Here is a 16,715-nt window from a genome sequence, read left to right as displayed (position 1 = left end):
TCTTTGTTCCACATCTAGTGTCCTCCTATGAGTGAGTACATACCATGTTTGTGTTTCTGAGTCTGGGTTACCTCACTCAGGATGATTTTTTCTAGATCCATCCATTTGCCTGCAAACCTCATGATGTCATTGTTTTTCTCTGCTGAGTAGTAGAATGTAGAATTCTTAAAGTGACAGCCACCTTATCAACACAGATACCTCAAGGGATTGGCTCTCCCACCAGGTTATCTAGATTTGTCACTTGGGTCCAGGCTGATTGTATCTCGAATTCAGTTAAAAGGGACAACTAGAATTCTAGTTCTCAGAAAAACAAGGCAAATTAAAAGGTCATAGCAAAATAACTAGTTTCCTTGGGCTTTCCCTGTGATTATATCTAGCTTGGTTCCCACTTCCCTGACCTCTGATTTCCTTTAGTCTGAAGGGAGAGCAGTGAGACTCTCAGTTGGCTACTGCTATTCATTGCCACTCCTGAGGGAGGACTGTTAGTTAGCTCCTTGCAGGTTGCTATAAGGACCCATTGCTTACCTGTATGTATCTTGTCTCTTTTCTTCTCTGTTACTTTATTTTATCCTCTCTCACTTCTTCCTTTCCTCTCTGTCTCTCTACCTCCCAGCTCTTTTAAGACAGGGCCTCTCTCTGAAGCTCTGGTTATCCTGGAACTTGCTATACAGACCAGGATGGCCGTGAACTTGCAGCAGTCCTCCTGCCTTAGCCTTTCAGGTATGCCTAAGATTCCAGGTATGCCATTAGACCCAGTTGTAGATATCTTTTTATAAATAGTTATCAGCTTCTTCTGTGTCATACTCCTTGGTCCTCACTTCTAGATGGTAAAGACAATAATGGCTATTAAGAGTTTGAGACAATCTCCCTGATTATCTCTATTTAAATTTTGCTGGCACCAAAGAATAGGTATTTTAGGATTTTCTTTTCCATATTACTAACTAGTTAAATACAAATGGCAGTGAAGATAGCTCTGAAAATTCTGGAAAGTCCCAAGGGCCTAAACATTAGCTGTGGCACAGACAAATCATTTTGATTAATGAATAAATGTTTGCTTGTCAATGAGAGGGTAAAAAGACTAGGCATTAACTTTCAGTCTCTGTGTCACATGTTTTGGCAGGTCAGAGGAGGTCACATAGCTAGACTGGGGATTCATGCAAATATCTCAGTGGTTTGTCCACTTTGAATTGAGGAAACTCAGATTTGAAGGAAATTAGTCTAATAAATGCAAACACTTTAATGGTATTTTCAGGAAAAAAGATTTAAAATCTCTGGCATAGATTCCTATTTTAGTGATCTAATTTACTGACCCTTGAAAAAGGCAACCATAGGAGGCCCCATAAAAAGCACCATTGGGGGCTGGAGAGATGGCTCAGAGGTTAAGAGCACTGACTGCTCTTCCAGAGGTCCTGAGTTCAATTCCCAACAACCACATGGTGGCTCACAACCATTTGTAATGAGATCTGATGCCATCTTCTGTATACATAATAAATAAATAAATAAATAAAATCTTTTTTTTTTTTTTTTTAAAAGCACCATTGGAGCTGGGTGTGGTTACTCACACCTTTAATCACAGCACTCGGGAGGCAGAGGCAGGTGGACCTCTGTGAGTTTGAGGCCAGCCTGGTCTACAAAGTGAGTTCTGGGACAGCTAAGTCTATTAAAACTGCTCTCTAAAAAAAGCACCGTAGGATCACCCTAGTCTCCTCAAGCTGAAATGGATCCTGGGTTTGGGTGGTACTGTTGTCAGCCAGAGACTCCACACAGTCATCTTAACAATATCCTGAGGCAAGTGCTGCTCCAATCTCAGTTTCATAGCAGGGGAGAATGAGACCAAGTAGGGCTCAGAAACTGGCCTATAATTATATCACTAGGGAGTGTTGCAGCTAGGTTGGAACTCAGACAGCACCGCTCCAGGGTCTTAGATGTGCTACCTTTCAGGATGAAATCTGAAAGTACAGCGGGAAATATGTATTAAAGAATTAGTTTGGGCTAGGGATGAAACTCAGTTGGTAGAACGCTTCTTTATCGAGCACTAAGCCCTGGGTTCCATCCCTAGCACCATATAAACTGGGAGTGATAGTGCACACCTGCCGTCTGCAGCAATCGGAAGGTGGAAGTAGGGGATCAAAAGTTCAGGTGTGGGCCAGTGGTGGCATATGCCTTTAGTCCCAGCACTCGGGAGGCAGAGCCAGGTGGATCTCTGAGTTCGAGGCCAGCCTGGTCTACAGAGCAAGATCCAGGACAGGCACCAAAACTACACAAAGAAACCCTGTCTCGAAAAAACAAACAAACAAACAAACAAACAAAAAGTTCAAGTTTGTTGGTGCATGCCTTTAATCTCAGCACTCTGCAGGCAGAGGCAGACAGATCTCTGTAAGTTTGAGGCCAGCTTGGTCTACAGAGTGAGTTCCAGGACAGCCAGGGATACACAGAGAAACACTATCTCAAATCTACCACACCAAAAATGTTCAAGGTCATCTTCAGCTATATAGCAAGTTGGAGGCTGGCTTGAACTATATGAGATCCTGTCTCAAAAACAAAGTAGTATTTGATGTTTGAATCTAGCATGCTAGTAAGTGCACTACCACTGAACTACAGTGCCAGCCAGCCGATTGTTTAAGATATACTTATGAAAAATTATAGCAACATGTTATAGTGACCTACAGCCTAAGATGATCATCAATAATCAGTATTTTCTTTTAGATATTTTTCTGCATTTGTGAAAACTTTTTGTAACGTGAATGATCAGTTCTACTTTTCAAAAATGGCCACACCACTATTTCTGGGTTCTGGGTGATTTCTAGAGACTCAGCACTCCCCCATCATCAGGATTGTGATCTACTTTCTTTCCACTTGACCTTGAGTGTGCTTTTGCAACAGCCACGATAGGCAGTATGTGACAAGAGGACTTCTGAGGCTAAGTGAGGTCAAATGACATAGCTTCTGCCTGGTCTCTCTCAGGACACAGACACTGTAGAGCCTGGGGCCTCCAAGTAAGAAGGCCTGCCACCCAATCCCAGTGCAGCCATACTGGAGAGGCCACATGGCGGTGCCATGTGGAGCCTTAGCTATTCTAGTCCTCACTTGTTGACTCTCCCAAGCCAGGCACAGATGGTAGTGAGCAAGCCTTCAAATGATTTCAGGCCCTGCTGTCTGTAGCTCCTGAGCAATCTCTAGTGAGAACTGTCTTTTTCTGGTAAAATTCCAGTGCTAATGGGAGACAAAAACAAGGCACTTGGTCCTATGTACGCCATCATAGTTTGAGATCAACTATCAATAACCTATATAGCTCATATTACTTTTATGGTTATGATAACAGTGATACAACTACTTTTTGCCTCCCCAGTACTGGGATCATAAGTGTGTGTTACCCATTCTGCTCTCTGCACGGATTCTTTGGATCTAACTCAGGTCCTCATGCTTGTGTGGCAAGCACTTTCCCGAGGCAAGCTTTCTACCTAGTCCTTTATAGTAGTATCAGAAGGTAAAAGGACAGATATTATATTAAACCTAGCTGTCTGGGGCTGAAGAAAAAGGTCTGCCCAACCCAAAGTTGTGCTCCTTGAGCTACTTTCTTGAGCTCCTAGTCAGAGGTCAAGAGTTTCTTTTACCTCCCTCACCCAATCCATTTGGGATAGAGCTGCTCCCAGCCCCCTCCCCCCATACCACCTCCCTGCCATTCATGGTAGACCATAGCAGTAATTCAAGATAATAGTTTTCTTGCTTTCTCTGAGCAAGTCAGTGACATGTTTTCTTGCTCACCGTGGTCTTCTGCTGGCCTTAGATCCTCAAGGTCAAAGACGGACCCAGAAACTTTAGAGGTTGCCTTATCAATTTATTGAGTCCTGTCCAGTCTTCACTTTCTGGCTTCTGGAAACGAAAATGTTCAAAAGCATCACGAGAAGCACCTGGGGCTGTTAACCTGCCTGGCACTAATACCACTTCTGGTATCTCTACTTCCTTGTGTTTGAGCTTGCATGATGCTTCCAGAGATGAACCTGGAAATTCTGGATCCTTAAGTCCAGACAGATTTGGCTTTGTCCTGGAAAGATGAATATAGTGTAGAGTATCCTGAAGGCTGACTCAGTACTCAGAGAAAGATCAAGTTTTAAACCCCTTATGACTAATAGCATGTGTTAATGCCACTAAACTCAGTTTTAGAACCACAGAGTCAGGGGCTGGAGAGATGGCTCAGCAGTTCAGAGCACTTGCTGCTCTTTCAGAGGTCCTGAGTTCAATTTGGTGGCTCACAACCATCTAGAATGAGATCTGGTGCCCTCTTCTGGAGTGCAGGCATACATGCAGGCACAACACTGTACATAATAAATAAATCTTAAAACACACTCACACGCGCGCGCGCGCGTGCACACACACACACACACACACACACACACACACACACACACACACACAAAAAAAAAAACCAAAACCAAAAAACCACAGTCAATGAATTCCAGATCTGAAATGACCCTCACAGGACTCATTTTATGGAGGAGAAGACTAAAGGCCATGGAAGTCAGGAGGCCTTTTCCCATCATCCCACAGCTGGGTAGAAGCAAAATCAGCCATGTACTTGAAGATTTGTTACATTGTTTGGGTCTTTCTAAACTGTACCCTTCAGAGTGAAGAGATCAGGGCCTATTTCGTCTCACACAAGTTCTTTTCAAAAGGGGTGAAGTACATCATATAGAGTTTTAAAGTCAAAAAATGTAGTCCCATAGAACTGCTTGTGAGTGCTGTATCAATAGTGTTGTCTTGCCTTATTCTCACAAGTACATAAGGGGAAGTCTTGTTTCTCTGCCTAAGGGATGTGAGGAAAGTGGCACAGAGCCGAAAGCCTAGGCAGGACCTTGTGGGAGAGCACATGCTGGGGATCAAACTTCATTTTCCCAGCCTCCAAATTTAGCTTTTCCAGGGATGTGCCACCAATCAGCCATAAGGGAATTGGTCAACTGAAAATGGATGAGGAACTTTGTTGTACACCCAGATGCTGAATTATTTATTCAAATAAAGGATGGACTAGAGTTTGGGGGGTTAATTGTTGTCTATGCTTTGTATAGCAGGGCCTTATGGCAATGGGCACAGTCAAGGGCTTCTTCAGAGTGATCTGGTGGCTTCTAACATTTTGCTCTGAGAGATGAATACCCTCAAAATCATGCTGATCATGCCCGCAAGGTTATTGGTCTAATCTGTCCTGGACCACACAGTAACTACTGGCAAACTCACTTATTTGCTTTTACATCTTTTGTCCATGTATCTTCCAGTCACACTTCTTTTTCTCCCTCTCCCCTCTCTCTTTCTCATTTATGATAACATTAACATTAAAACTTCTTTGCTATTTTAGGTGGTTGTAAGAAGTTCCAATGGGCTTTGTTGCCCCAGTGGTCCAGAAATAACGCATACAATTGAATTAATTCAATAAAGGTTATTGAACACCGACTGCACTCCAGGCCCAGACACAGAGAGGCAAAAATGACTAAGGTTTTCATACCACAGAAGATTACAGTAAAGGAGAAGTTAGTAATTGATGTGACGTTCATAGGAATTCTGATAAGGGAGACTTTGAAAGAGCCTAAGCAGAATGCAGCATCTCTCTCTCTTTCTGCCTTTCTCTCTCTTTCTGGGGAAACAAATAGGTGAGGACATGCAGCAAAAGAGATCTACAGAGTAAACTAGAACTTTCCAGGCAGAGAATGAGAAGCCATTCAAAGAAGAGGAGCAGCACATTCAAAAGCATGGCATCTGGGGGCAGATATGCTGAGAGCCACCATTTAGTTCAGGGTGGCATGTTCTTTTATACTTAGTCGGGGCCATGATTATACTTCTTGATCTTTATCCAAGTGATTTCCTGCCTTCTTTCATGTCTAGAATCCATTACATCTTTACCATCACCCAACTATGCACAGGCTAGGTTTCCTTTAAATGATACAGATCCCTATTCTGAGGGTGAGCTGACCCATTCAGAGTAGCTTTTAACATCAAAGTCCTAAGTGGCACCATTGATGCTATCACTGCTAACACATGCTTGTCTTTGTTGGGCTCTGGCAAATTGAGTTTATGGGATAGAGTCTGTTTTCATCTGCTGTTGAAGACTTTGATCCTGGCCTTTTGGGGCCTTCATGCTGAGACTAAGCCTTACAGATATTTTCTTGCCTTAAGGGATTAGATAAAAGATCTAGGTGTCCTGCATGCTTTTTAAAGACCCTTTGTAGGTAAATAATGGTTGTATAGGAGAGATGCTATCTTCTCAGGCAGAATACCACCAGCATGAACTAAGGAAAACTCTGTTCCATCCTCTCTCTTCTGGGCATTGTCATCCATTGCTTCAATCTCCTTCACCACTGGAGTTGCTTTTCCTTTCTGCAGAGCTGACTCCAATAGACTTCATTTTCCAGAGCCCAAGTGGGCATGACTATATGCTGATAAAACTTTATTTCTAAAATTAAATGACCTGAATGTTCCTATGGGTTGCAATTTGCAGAGGCTTGATGTAGGTGATTCAGGTCAACAAGGGATTTCAGAATCAGACTGTAGGATGCTGTCATTCTTCGATACAGTGGCTTCAAGGTCATATGCAGAGCTATCATATGCCAGCAAAATGTACCTGTTGGGAAGAAGGAACAAAAAATAAGTGGAAGAAACAATGAGCCCCTTCTCAGGTGCAAATGATGATGTGTTCAGGGTTCCTATACCATACTGAGCTGACAGAGTTGGTCAGTTCATTATGGTGTCTGATCCAAGCCACGTACTTCTTTCTTGTTGCTCCCATATCTGGCTGGACTCAAGTTACTCCTCCATTTGTGATATCCCACTGGATCCCAGACAGAGTTCCTTTCATTTTTCTCACCCATGTTGTCTCTATTTGCACTCTTCCCAGCCATCCCTTAGTCCCTTCTCCTTGTTTTTTTAAACTCAGTCTCAGGAGAGACATCAGCAACTCCTTTGGGGGTTCCTAGGAGGTAATCCAAACACAGTTGATTATATCATGTTTACTTTTCCCTACTGATTCTGGGTCTAGTCGTCATACCTGACATCCTCTATCCATGTCTACAGATGGATGGGCTGTGGAGATAGCTCAGCGGGTAAAGCTCTTGCCATGTAGTCATAGGACTTGAATTCAGATCCCCAGACCCCATGCGGTACACTGGATGTGGTAACACATTTATGTGTAATTCTAGAGCTCCTGTGATGAGATGAGAATGAGACAGGGGAAGCCAAGGAAGCTGGTGGGTCAGCTAGCCTGATGTACACAGTGGTGAATAATAGATCCTCTCTCTAAGAAGGTAGGAGGCAAAGAGCAACACCCAGGGTTGCCCCCTGACACTTGTCTGTACACACCCACACACCTCCACCTCTTCCCCAAATGAAAATTTTGCTGATGAATTTATTCTCTAAAGTGGCTTTTTCATTGTAGCACTGTAGCCTGGAGTAGCTGCTGCAGTAGAAACTTGGTTAGATTTCAGGTAGTCCCTTTCCCCCCCTCTTTGAGATATGTCTCAGTCTGTTGCCCAGTCTGATCTTGAATTCATGGCAATCTTTCTGCCATATCTTCCAAGTACTGGGGTTATATGCATGAGCCACTCTGTCCAGCACCAACTTTCCTTCAGGAGCAGGACCAAGTCTCTGCAATTCTTCCATTAGCTGAGGTGTTTTTGTTTTTTGACAAGACCTCTGCATTGTGGGTCTACAGCCTGTCATCTTACTTTTCCCTCATCAGAGGTTTCCCTTCCCACATGTCATAAGAGATTGTGACCATTGTGTTTTTGTAAAACTGAGAATGCTAACCCTGCTTTCTAATTTTATTCCTTCCCTTATATTATTGGTTATGTTATTGGTTGCTACTGACTTCTGCAATGTAATTCTTCCCTGGGTACTCATCAGTAGGTGTACTTTTCAACTTGGCACAGCTCAGACCTCAAACTTTGAAAGTTTTAAAGCAGCTGAGTTACACAGATGCTCAATAAATCACTCACTGTGGCCATTTTATTGCTTGTAAGGTGATTACCCTATTTTGTTCATAGTGACTTTTCTAGTTGATTAAAGTGCAGTTTCATCGGGACATGGTTGAGTCCTCTAAATATGTTAATACATAAAGCAATGAGAGAGGTCTGAACACAAATATTTTTATAACCACCTTCAATGTTTTAACCATTGATTCCAAGTCTTTTGTGGCCTTCATACTATAATTCAAATTTCCATGCTTTTTGCCAAAGTAATTTTTATTTGGTGCATTTTCCAGGCTCTTGCCTTTGTAGAAGTTGTTTATTTTTTTTCTGTTAATCTGAGTGAGCATTGGTCCTGCTACAAAAATTTTCGGTGCCTCAAATTGGTTTCTATGTGATTTGGAAATGAGACTTTGAGGGTGGCAGAACATGGGAGGTTTATGATTGATTGGTTTCCAGGCCAGGGCAGCCTGAATAGTTGGAATGGAATTGTTATCTAAGACATTCAAATCTTTTACTGTCCTGGCAGCAAGACCTGTTTGACTGTGTTTAAGAAAAACTTAAATCAGTGTCTGTTCTCAGAGCTTTGTATGGCTCTTTGCTGTCAGTGGTTTGTCCTATTGCTTTTGTTGATATCTGTGGTGGTCCTCCTTTCTCAGAGGGCTGCTGCCACCTACGGATTGCCTTGATTGTCACTTTTGGTTAAAAGTTGCTCTGCAGCTACTGTTGTACATCTGGACGTCTGTGATGATAACCGCAGAGGCTGTTTATTTCTTTCATCTATTCTATCTCTCAGGAGAATCAATGATTTTCGTTATTATTATTTACCATTCTGATGATTTCCTTTTGTAGAATATGGAAAGAAACTCATATTTATTTGTGAACTGTATTTGCAATTTTGCCTATTCACTAAAATTTGCCATCTTGTGTGCTCTTGAGCTTAGCATCACTGTAACAAAATGTCTGATCTAGTCAACCTAAAAAGAAGAAGGGTTTGTGGGGTTCATGGTTTTTGAGAATCCAGTCTGTGATCAATTAGCCACCTTGCTTTGGGATTGGTGACAGTGTCCATCGTCATATGATTTTGTGCTGGAACCGACACTTCATGGCCAGGACATGAGAGGGGATTGAGGGGAAGGAGCTAGGGCCCAGCACTCCTGTTTGAGGCACAAGTCTTATCATAGTAAGGACCCCCTCCCCTTCAGCTCCATCTCTTCAAGGTTTCACTACCTTCCAATAGCACCACCTTGAGGACAAAGTGTGTAATACATGGACTTTTAGGGGACATTCAAGAACCAAACTATAGTACCAAGTCAGTAGTGGTGCTTTAAAGGTTAGTCACTGACTTGGAAATTGTGTAGAATGGTGAAAAGTTAAACTCACCAGAAACACATCTGGCACCTGTGGTCAGAAAAGATAACTGTCTTCCTTTGTGTTTCCATGGTCGTACTGTGAACAAATGGCCTTTTTCTGTTTTATTTAGTTTCTCATTAAAAACAAACCCCCATGACTCACGCCTTTAATCCCAGCACTCTAGAGGCAGAGCCAGGCAGATCTCTGTGAGTTTGAGGCCAGCCTGGTCTACAAAGTGAGTTCCAGGACAGGCTCCAAAGCTACACAGAAACCCTGTCTCAAAAACAACAACAACAACAAAAAACAACAAACAAAAATCCAACCAAACCTGTGCTTCTTTTGTCAGTAATTTTGCTGTTTAAAGTGTCCTTGAAATACTACATTATAGTGCTGCCTGTGTTCCTATGTGCTAGAGCATTGTTTGCAAGTGCTTTGTGGAGAAAATATATCTGATAGAGAAACTTCGATCAGGCCTCAGCAATGGTGCAGTTGTGGTTGAGTTCCAGGATACTGAATGAGTAATGTCTATCAGATAAGATGTCTTTAAATAGAAACACAAAAAAAGGTGATATAGTGATAGGTTGGAAAAAAAGTTGTGAGCAGAGACTTGGAGGATTTGTTTGGGGGCATTGCTTGGTATTTCCTAATTCAGTGTTCAGTATTCTTTGCAGAAGATAACAAGTGAGTAATAAGGATGAACTGTGTACCTATTACATTACAGCAGAGATACTGATGTGGAAATAATTTTTATGTTATGGAAAAATGGAAGCAAGGAATGGTGGCAAATGCTTGTAGTCCTAGTTCCCAAGAGGCAGAGGTAAGAAGACTAGGAGTTCTAGGTCATTCTCTGTGATATAATAAGTTCAAGGCCAGTCTGGGCTACATGAGACCCTGTCTAGAAACAAACAAACAAACAAACAAAAAAACAGAAAAGAAATCAGTGATAATGTACTTGCTTAACATGTGAAAGGCCCATCCAACACACAGCACCACACACACACACACACACACACTTCCCCCCAGCCCCTTCACACTTCACCATACCACCCCCCCCAAATGCACCCCCACACCAACACACACATATAACACACCACAACACACATAACACACCACATACAATACCACACCCACACCCTTTCCTACCCCACTACATATACATACACACACACACCCCACAACATACCACACCACACACAATACCATAGAGAGAGAGACGGAGAGGGAGGGAGGGAGGGAGGGAGGGAGGGAGGGAGGGAGGGAGGGAGGGAGGGAGGGAGAGAAGAAAAGTAGATACAGTTCTTGGATTATGGTGCTATATTCATGTTGTGGTCATACTTATTTTGTTTCTTTGTGGAGCTGGGGATGTAACCCAAGCCCTCATGAATGCTGTAAAGACACTCTTGTCCTGAGCTACACACGAGCCCTGTTTGCATTTTTAACAGGTGGACTTCTCTTCCAGGAGTAACTAGCATGGTCAGTGCAGGAGCCATGAGTGCCTCTGGGAACCTAATGGACTTCCTTGATGAGCCCTTCCCTGATGTAGGGACCTATGAGGACTTCCACACCATAGACTGGCTGAGGGAAAAGTCCCGGGACACTGACAGACACAGAAAGGTAGGTGGTACTATGCTAAAGGGGTCTTTAACAATAGTTCCACAATGGTTCCATCTATAGGTTATGATCTGAGTCTGAGGCTATGTGTCACATGTTGGTTCCACAAAAGGAAAGCACTAGTATCAGAAGCAGAGACAAAGACTGAGAGTTACACTGTCAGGTAGGTACTTTGGGTAGAAATATGACCAGTGAAAGCAACAAAGGGACCCTGGAGTCAGACACGTTTGGACCACATCTTGCCCTTGACACGTTCATGGTGGTTGAGTTTGAGGCTGTCCTTTCTGAGCCTCATTTAATCATCCTTGAGAATAAAAGTGATTACATTGAAGACTGTATGAGATTCTGTGTGTGTGTGTGTGTGTGTGTGTGTGTGACCATGCTGCCAGACATCTAGTTGGCATTCGGTGTATACTAGAATGGGACACAGTGCAGTTATATGGCAAATGCTGTGGGCTCATTTAGGAGGAATGACTAGAGAAGGCATTTTTCAGAGACATAAGATTTTAATTTTGTCTCTAAGTGTGACCAAGAGTTTGGTAGTCAGGGAGAGGGAAAGGATCCTAAATATCAGGAGTGTTTTTTTTTTTAAGTTACAGAAGCATGAAAGAATGTTACACATTCAGGTTATTCAGGGGAGTCTTGGGGTTGTTGGAGGGTTCGCAGAAGGAGATGAATAGAGATGAGCCTAGACGAGTGAGCTATGGGGCTGTGTTAGGAATGATTAAATGCCCCATGGGGAGGAGTTGGTCAAGGCCACAGAGGACAGTAAGGAGGTGCTGCAGAGAGAAAAACAGGAAGCTTAGGAGTGTGGTCAGGAGGAAGGAGGAGTTCTTCCTGGAGGCTGTAAAAATGATGGACATAGGATCAGGGTCAAGCCATGGTGGGCTTTAGAGGAGGGAATAGAGTGAAATAGAGTCGTAGAACCACAGACTCTTGTCAGACAAAGTGAGCCTTTTGCTAATGAGTGGAGGAAGTGGAGTGGGGAATGTCCTGCAGTAGGGGCTGGGAGACAGCATGCTGTGCAGCTCATTGTGAAGTTGGAGCTCACCCTGGAGAGTGAGAGACTCCTAGCCTGCAGATGGCTGCTGAAGCTTGAGACATGGCCAAGGTGGCTTAGGCACTTAAAGAGAGAGGGGTGGTGGTGGAAACAGGACCCTGGAAAAGTTAGGGTACAGGTTCTGGGCACAGAGGGAGGCAGGTCAGGTGGAATCAGAGCCAGAGACTTGGAAGAAGCAGACAGAGGTGAAATAGGGAACCAAAAATAGGTGGGGAGATAATGATGTTAGAGGAGTGCAAGGCTCCCGCAAAATGGGGAGGGAAAAGGCATGCTATAAAAATGTCATAGCCGGGTGGTGGTGGTACATGCCTTTAATCCCAGCACTCAGGAGGCAGAGGCCGGCGATCTTTGTGAGTTCGAGGCCAGCCTGGTCTACAGAGTGAGATCCAGGAAAGGCACAAAGCTACACAGAGAAACCCTGTTTCGAAAAACCAAAAGAAAAAGAAAGAAAGAAAGAAAGAAAGAAAACAAAAAAAAGTCATAATGATCTCTAAAGAGTTAGAGTACCCCCAAAAGAACACAATTAAAAATCCATGTTGAATTTGATTTGTTCTTTGATTATCTAAAATTCATTGTGACGGCAGACACTGATCCTGTATTGCATCCTTATAGCTTTGTGAACCAGAAAGCCCATTTTATTTAAGATTGATTTATTATGTATTCAGTGTTCTGCCTGCCTGCCAGAAGAGGGCGCCAGATCTCATTACAGATGGTTGGTAGCCACCATGTAGTTGCTGGGAATTGAACTCAGGATCTCTGGAAGAATAGCCGGTGCTCTTAACTGCTGAACCATCTCTCCAGCCCCCAGAAAGCCCATTTAATCATTGTCCTGCATTGTTGCATGAACAGCATGACTGGGAATTTGGTGGCATGATTATATCCATCTTCTCAGTCACATTGCTTCCTGAGGAATATACTTCAGAGAAAGAAGCATGAACTGGAATTGTGTTCTGATCAACTGCTGTATATACTTCATTTCCAGATAACCAGCAAAAGTAAGGAGTCAATCTGGGAGTTCATCAAGAGCCTGCTGGATGCATGGTCAGGATGGGTGGTGATGCTACTCATCGGACTACTGGCAGGTATGTGCAAGATATATATGTGTGCTGTTCTCCTAGCACCCCCAAACTCCAGATGTTTGGGAGACACTGAAGCTATGGACTATTCACCCTCTGTCTCAATGCAAGGGATTTATTGCTTGAACTATTTAAGATCAAAATACCTGAACGAATATTTTTTCCTAGAATCTACCAAGACTAAGGCAGGAGCCTAACCCTAACTGTGACACCACAGACCAAAACAGATGGCTCACAAAACAAGTTTGGGCTTCTGGGAAGTTGTAATTAACAGCACTGCTTAGCCCTGTTCACATACTCAATAGATTTATGACTACCCTGGATTTTTACCGAAAGCACGCATTTTATATTCTGTTATACCTAGCTATGTATAGGATTACAAAATATGGAAGCATTTATAAGTTTGAAGCATCAGGCACCATATATGATTTTCCTACTACTGGAAAGCCCTAAAATGCATGAAGTTCAAAATAATGCTAACCACCACGGGATCCAAGGTGAGTCCAGGACAGTTGCATCTAGAATATACACTGTTCCTACCCTTAGAGACTTCTCATCCTCCATTGTCATAATCTCAGTGTCATTTCATGGATAGTAGATATTTGGCTCTTTGTGGTAGTTATTTGCTGAAGTTAACTTCTTTTTAGGAGGCTATGAAGATTGGTGTTAAACAACCTTTCTGGAGAAAACACTATGATGCTGAGTAAAGACCTCCTCCCTTCCTTCATGATTCTAATGTGCAACTGGAGGCAACAAACACTTAGAAAACTGGTTCTATGGACACAGTAGGAAGAAAAGGAAGGTGTAGAATGAAGGGGTTTTGGAGATAGGCACCCCCAGTGTTCTTTGAATTTGGATGCATATTAGAGGGAGATCTAGAAAGTAGCACCATTTTCCCATGGCTCCAATGGTGGTGGGGAGGACTCAGGTGTCCAACTGCCTGGATGGACGTTCCCTTGGTTTAATTTGGGATCTCCTCATAGAGAAATCACACGTATCCTCTGCATAACTAATTTACCAAAGCTTACCGTAAGGGGGCACTGTTGCACCACAGACCGAAGCATAGATGGTTCACAAAACAACTTGGTCAGCAAAGGAGATTGAGGGTGAAGAGTAATATGACTGTGAGTGGCTGAAAAATGATGGCTCTCAGGGTGATCATCAGATCTTGCTCAAATATCACTTTTCACTTGAAACTTTCTCTGATCACTTCTCTAAAAAAAAAATCACATTTTTCTCTCATTGAGCCTCTTCCTCACCAGTTTCTCTTTTTTCTCTCTGTCTGTCTCTCTGTGTAACAGTTTTACTGAATTAAACTACACATATTGCATGATTAACCCATTTAATGTGTGCAATTAAATGGTTTTTTTAGTATATTTACTAAATATACAGAGTCGTGCAGTTATCATCATGACCAATTTTGTAACAGTTCTGTCATTCCCACCTAAATATTATCTGAACCTTTTAGCTATGGAAGGATCTAAACCATTACCAGTCTACTTCCTTTCACTGTCTGTTCTGGACATTTCATGTAAATGGAGTTGAACATTATGCGTGTCTTTTGAAGTGGACTCAGGTCTAGATGCCTGGCCTGACCCTAACTGGCACAAACACTAAATGACAAAGACTTTTCTTTCTAGTACATAAACTAGTCGAACTACAGATACACACATGCATAAGCACATATACATGCATACACATATACATATATATACATACATCCGTATACATATACATGCATGCGCATGTACACACACACACACACACACACACACACACACACACACACACACACACACACACACCCTGTTATTGAAGACGGGTTTTGTGGGCCTGGATATACCTTTAGGGCTCAGTAGCAAGAGGGATACAAATAAGACAGTCAGGGAAGAATGCACAATATGAAAGGAGAAAAAAGATTTAGGGTCAAGCTTTGAGGAAACACCACTTTAGAAAGCTAGGTGGAGGAGCAGGAAAGATCAAGGGAAACAGAAGAGCTAAACATTGCAGAAGCAATGAGCTTCTGGAAGAATGGAGTGCTTGGCAGTTTCAAATGATGCCGAGAAGTCTAAAACTAGGATTGGCAACCTTCCTTCTATAAAAGGCTAGCAAATAAGTGTTTTCAGTTTCTTGAGCTGTGTAGTTCCAGTCTCTATAATTTGACTCTGACACTGTGGCAGGAAGAATAGCCACAGTTAGTATCCAGTGATAAAGTGTGGCTATGCTGGGATAAAGCTTTATTAACAAAAGGTCAGTGGGCTCGATATGGCCTCTTGGTTGTGTTTTGTATGACCTGTTCTGGAAAATGAAGACTGGGTACGGGTGATTGCTTTCCTAGTGGAAGGAAGGAATGGACTGTACTGAGGGGAAGAGAAAAGAAGGAAAGCTACAGGACAGTGTCTGGAGGGGAATGTGGACTAGGGGCGACTTAAATGTTGATGAGAAAGAGCCATCGGAAAGGGAAGGGTTGTTGATTTGTTCACATGTTTAGTGTATGTGGTATACATTACGTGTGGTGTGTGTGTGTGTGTGTGTGTGTGTGTGTGTGTGTGTGTGTGTAAGTCCACCAGTACACATGCATTTGGAGGCCAGACAAGGGCTTCTTCCTGTGTTTATTTCTACCGTGTTCCCTCCAGACAGGATCTCTCACTGCACCTGAAGCTTGTTTTTTTGGCTAGGCTGGCTGTCCAGTGAGCTTCCAGTATCTTCATGTTGCCTCCCGCAACACTGGGGGTATAGGCGCACATGGTCATGCCAAGGATTTATGTAGGTGCTGGGATATGAACGCAGGTCCTCATGCATGCATAGAAAGTGATCTTATCTGCTGAGCCATCTCCCGAAGTTGGGGGTAATTTTTCAAGATATGTATCGACAACTAAAAAACTTGGAGAAAGATGAGTGAATCATGAACTCCCATCAGCCCTCGCAGCATAAGAGTGGAACCATATAGCCCTCCTACCTGATTTGAGATCCTAGGGCCTTTGTGGCTCTTTGAGCTACCTACTGCCTGGCTCATACCATAAATGCTTGGGTGACTTCCAGGTGGCTGAAAGCAGCTGTCAGTTTCAGTGGCAGTATCATGGCATGGGTGTGCCCTCAGCTTTGGGAGTGCCCTGTCTTCTTTCCTTGTGACAGTTCTTCTCTATGATTCATTCTTTTCCTAGGTACCTTGGCTGGGGTCATTGATCTTGCTGTTGACTGGATGACAGACCTGAAGGAGGGGGTCTGTCTGTCTGCCTTCTGGTACAGCCATGAGCAATGCTGCTGGACCTCCAATGAGACCACTTTCGAGGACAGGGACAAGTGTCCCCTGTGGCAGAAGTGGTCAGAGCTTCTGCTGAGCCAGTCAGAGGTGTGTATCTGTGTCTACAATTCCTGAACACCCATGACTTCACCTTCAGATAATAAGCTCTGGCTTAAATAGTGCTGCCGCTTGCTTCCATTGAGCTCTGTGGCTGCTCAGAATTTACTTGGAAAGCCCTTGCTCACCTTGGGGCCCCTCGCTCATGGGCATTATATGTGTACTTTAGGAAGCCTCTTTCCTCTCTTCCTTTCTCCCTCACTTTGTCTATCTTTTCTCTCCTCCCCCTCCCCCAATCTCTCTTCTGATTTTTCAGACGTGGTCTTCCCTATAGCCCACCCTGGCCTGGAACTTACAGTAATTCTCCT

At 43.2% G+C, this 16,715-nt stretch overlaps 1 protein-coding gene across 4 annotated transcripts in view; it reads left to right on the top strand.

Moving 5' to 3' along the window:
* Positions 1-16,715, top strand: part of Clcn4 (chloride voltage-gated channel 4) — a 72,117-nt gene that overhangs the window by 18,931 nt on the left and 36,471 nt on the right. For 2 of the 4 annotated variants that reach the window (XM_042269689.2, XM_076562285.1), the window contains exons 3-5: positions 10,759-10,913; positions 12,953-13,052; positions 16,211-16,398. In XM_042269689.2, the coding sequence (XP_042125623.1) occupies positions 10,770-10,913; positions 12,953-13,052; positions 16,211-16,398 (432 nt within the window). In that variant the 5' untranslated portion in view covers positions 10,759-10,769. Of the gene's footprint in view, positions 1-10,741; positions 10,914-12,952; positions 13,053-16,210; positions 16,399-16,715 lie in introns of all 4 variants that reach the window. The other 2 variants (XM_006994314.4, XM_006994313.4) reach the window with 1 other exon arrangement.

Source organism: Peromyscus maniculatus, chromosome X (assembly GCF_049852395.1).
Source record: "Peromyscus maniculatus bairdii isolate BWxNUB_F1_BW_parent chromosome X, HU_Pman_BW_mat_3.1, whole genome shotgun sequence".
NCBI lineage: Eukaryota > Metazoa > Chordata > Mammalia > Rodentia > Cricetidae > Peromyscus > Peromyscus maniculatus.
This window is presented reverse-complemented; position numbering and strand designations above follow the sequence as displayed.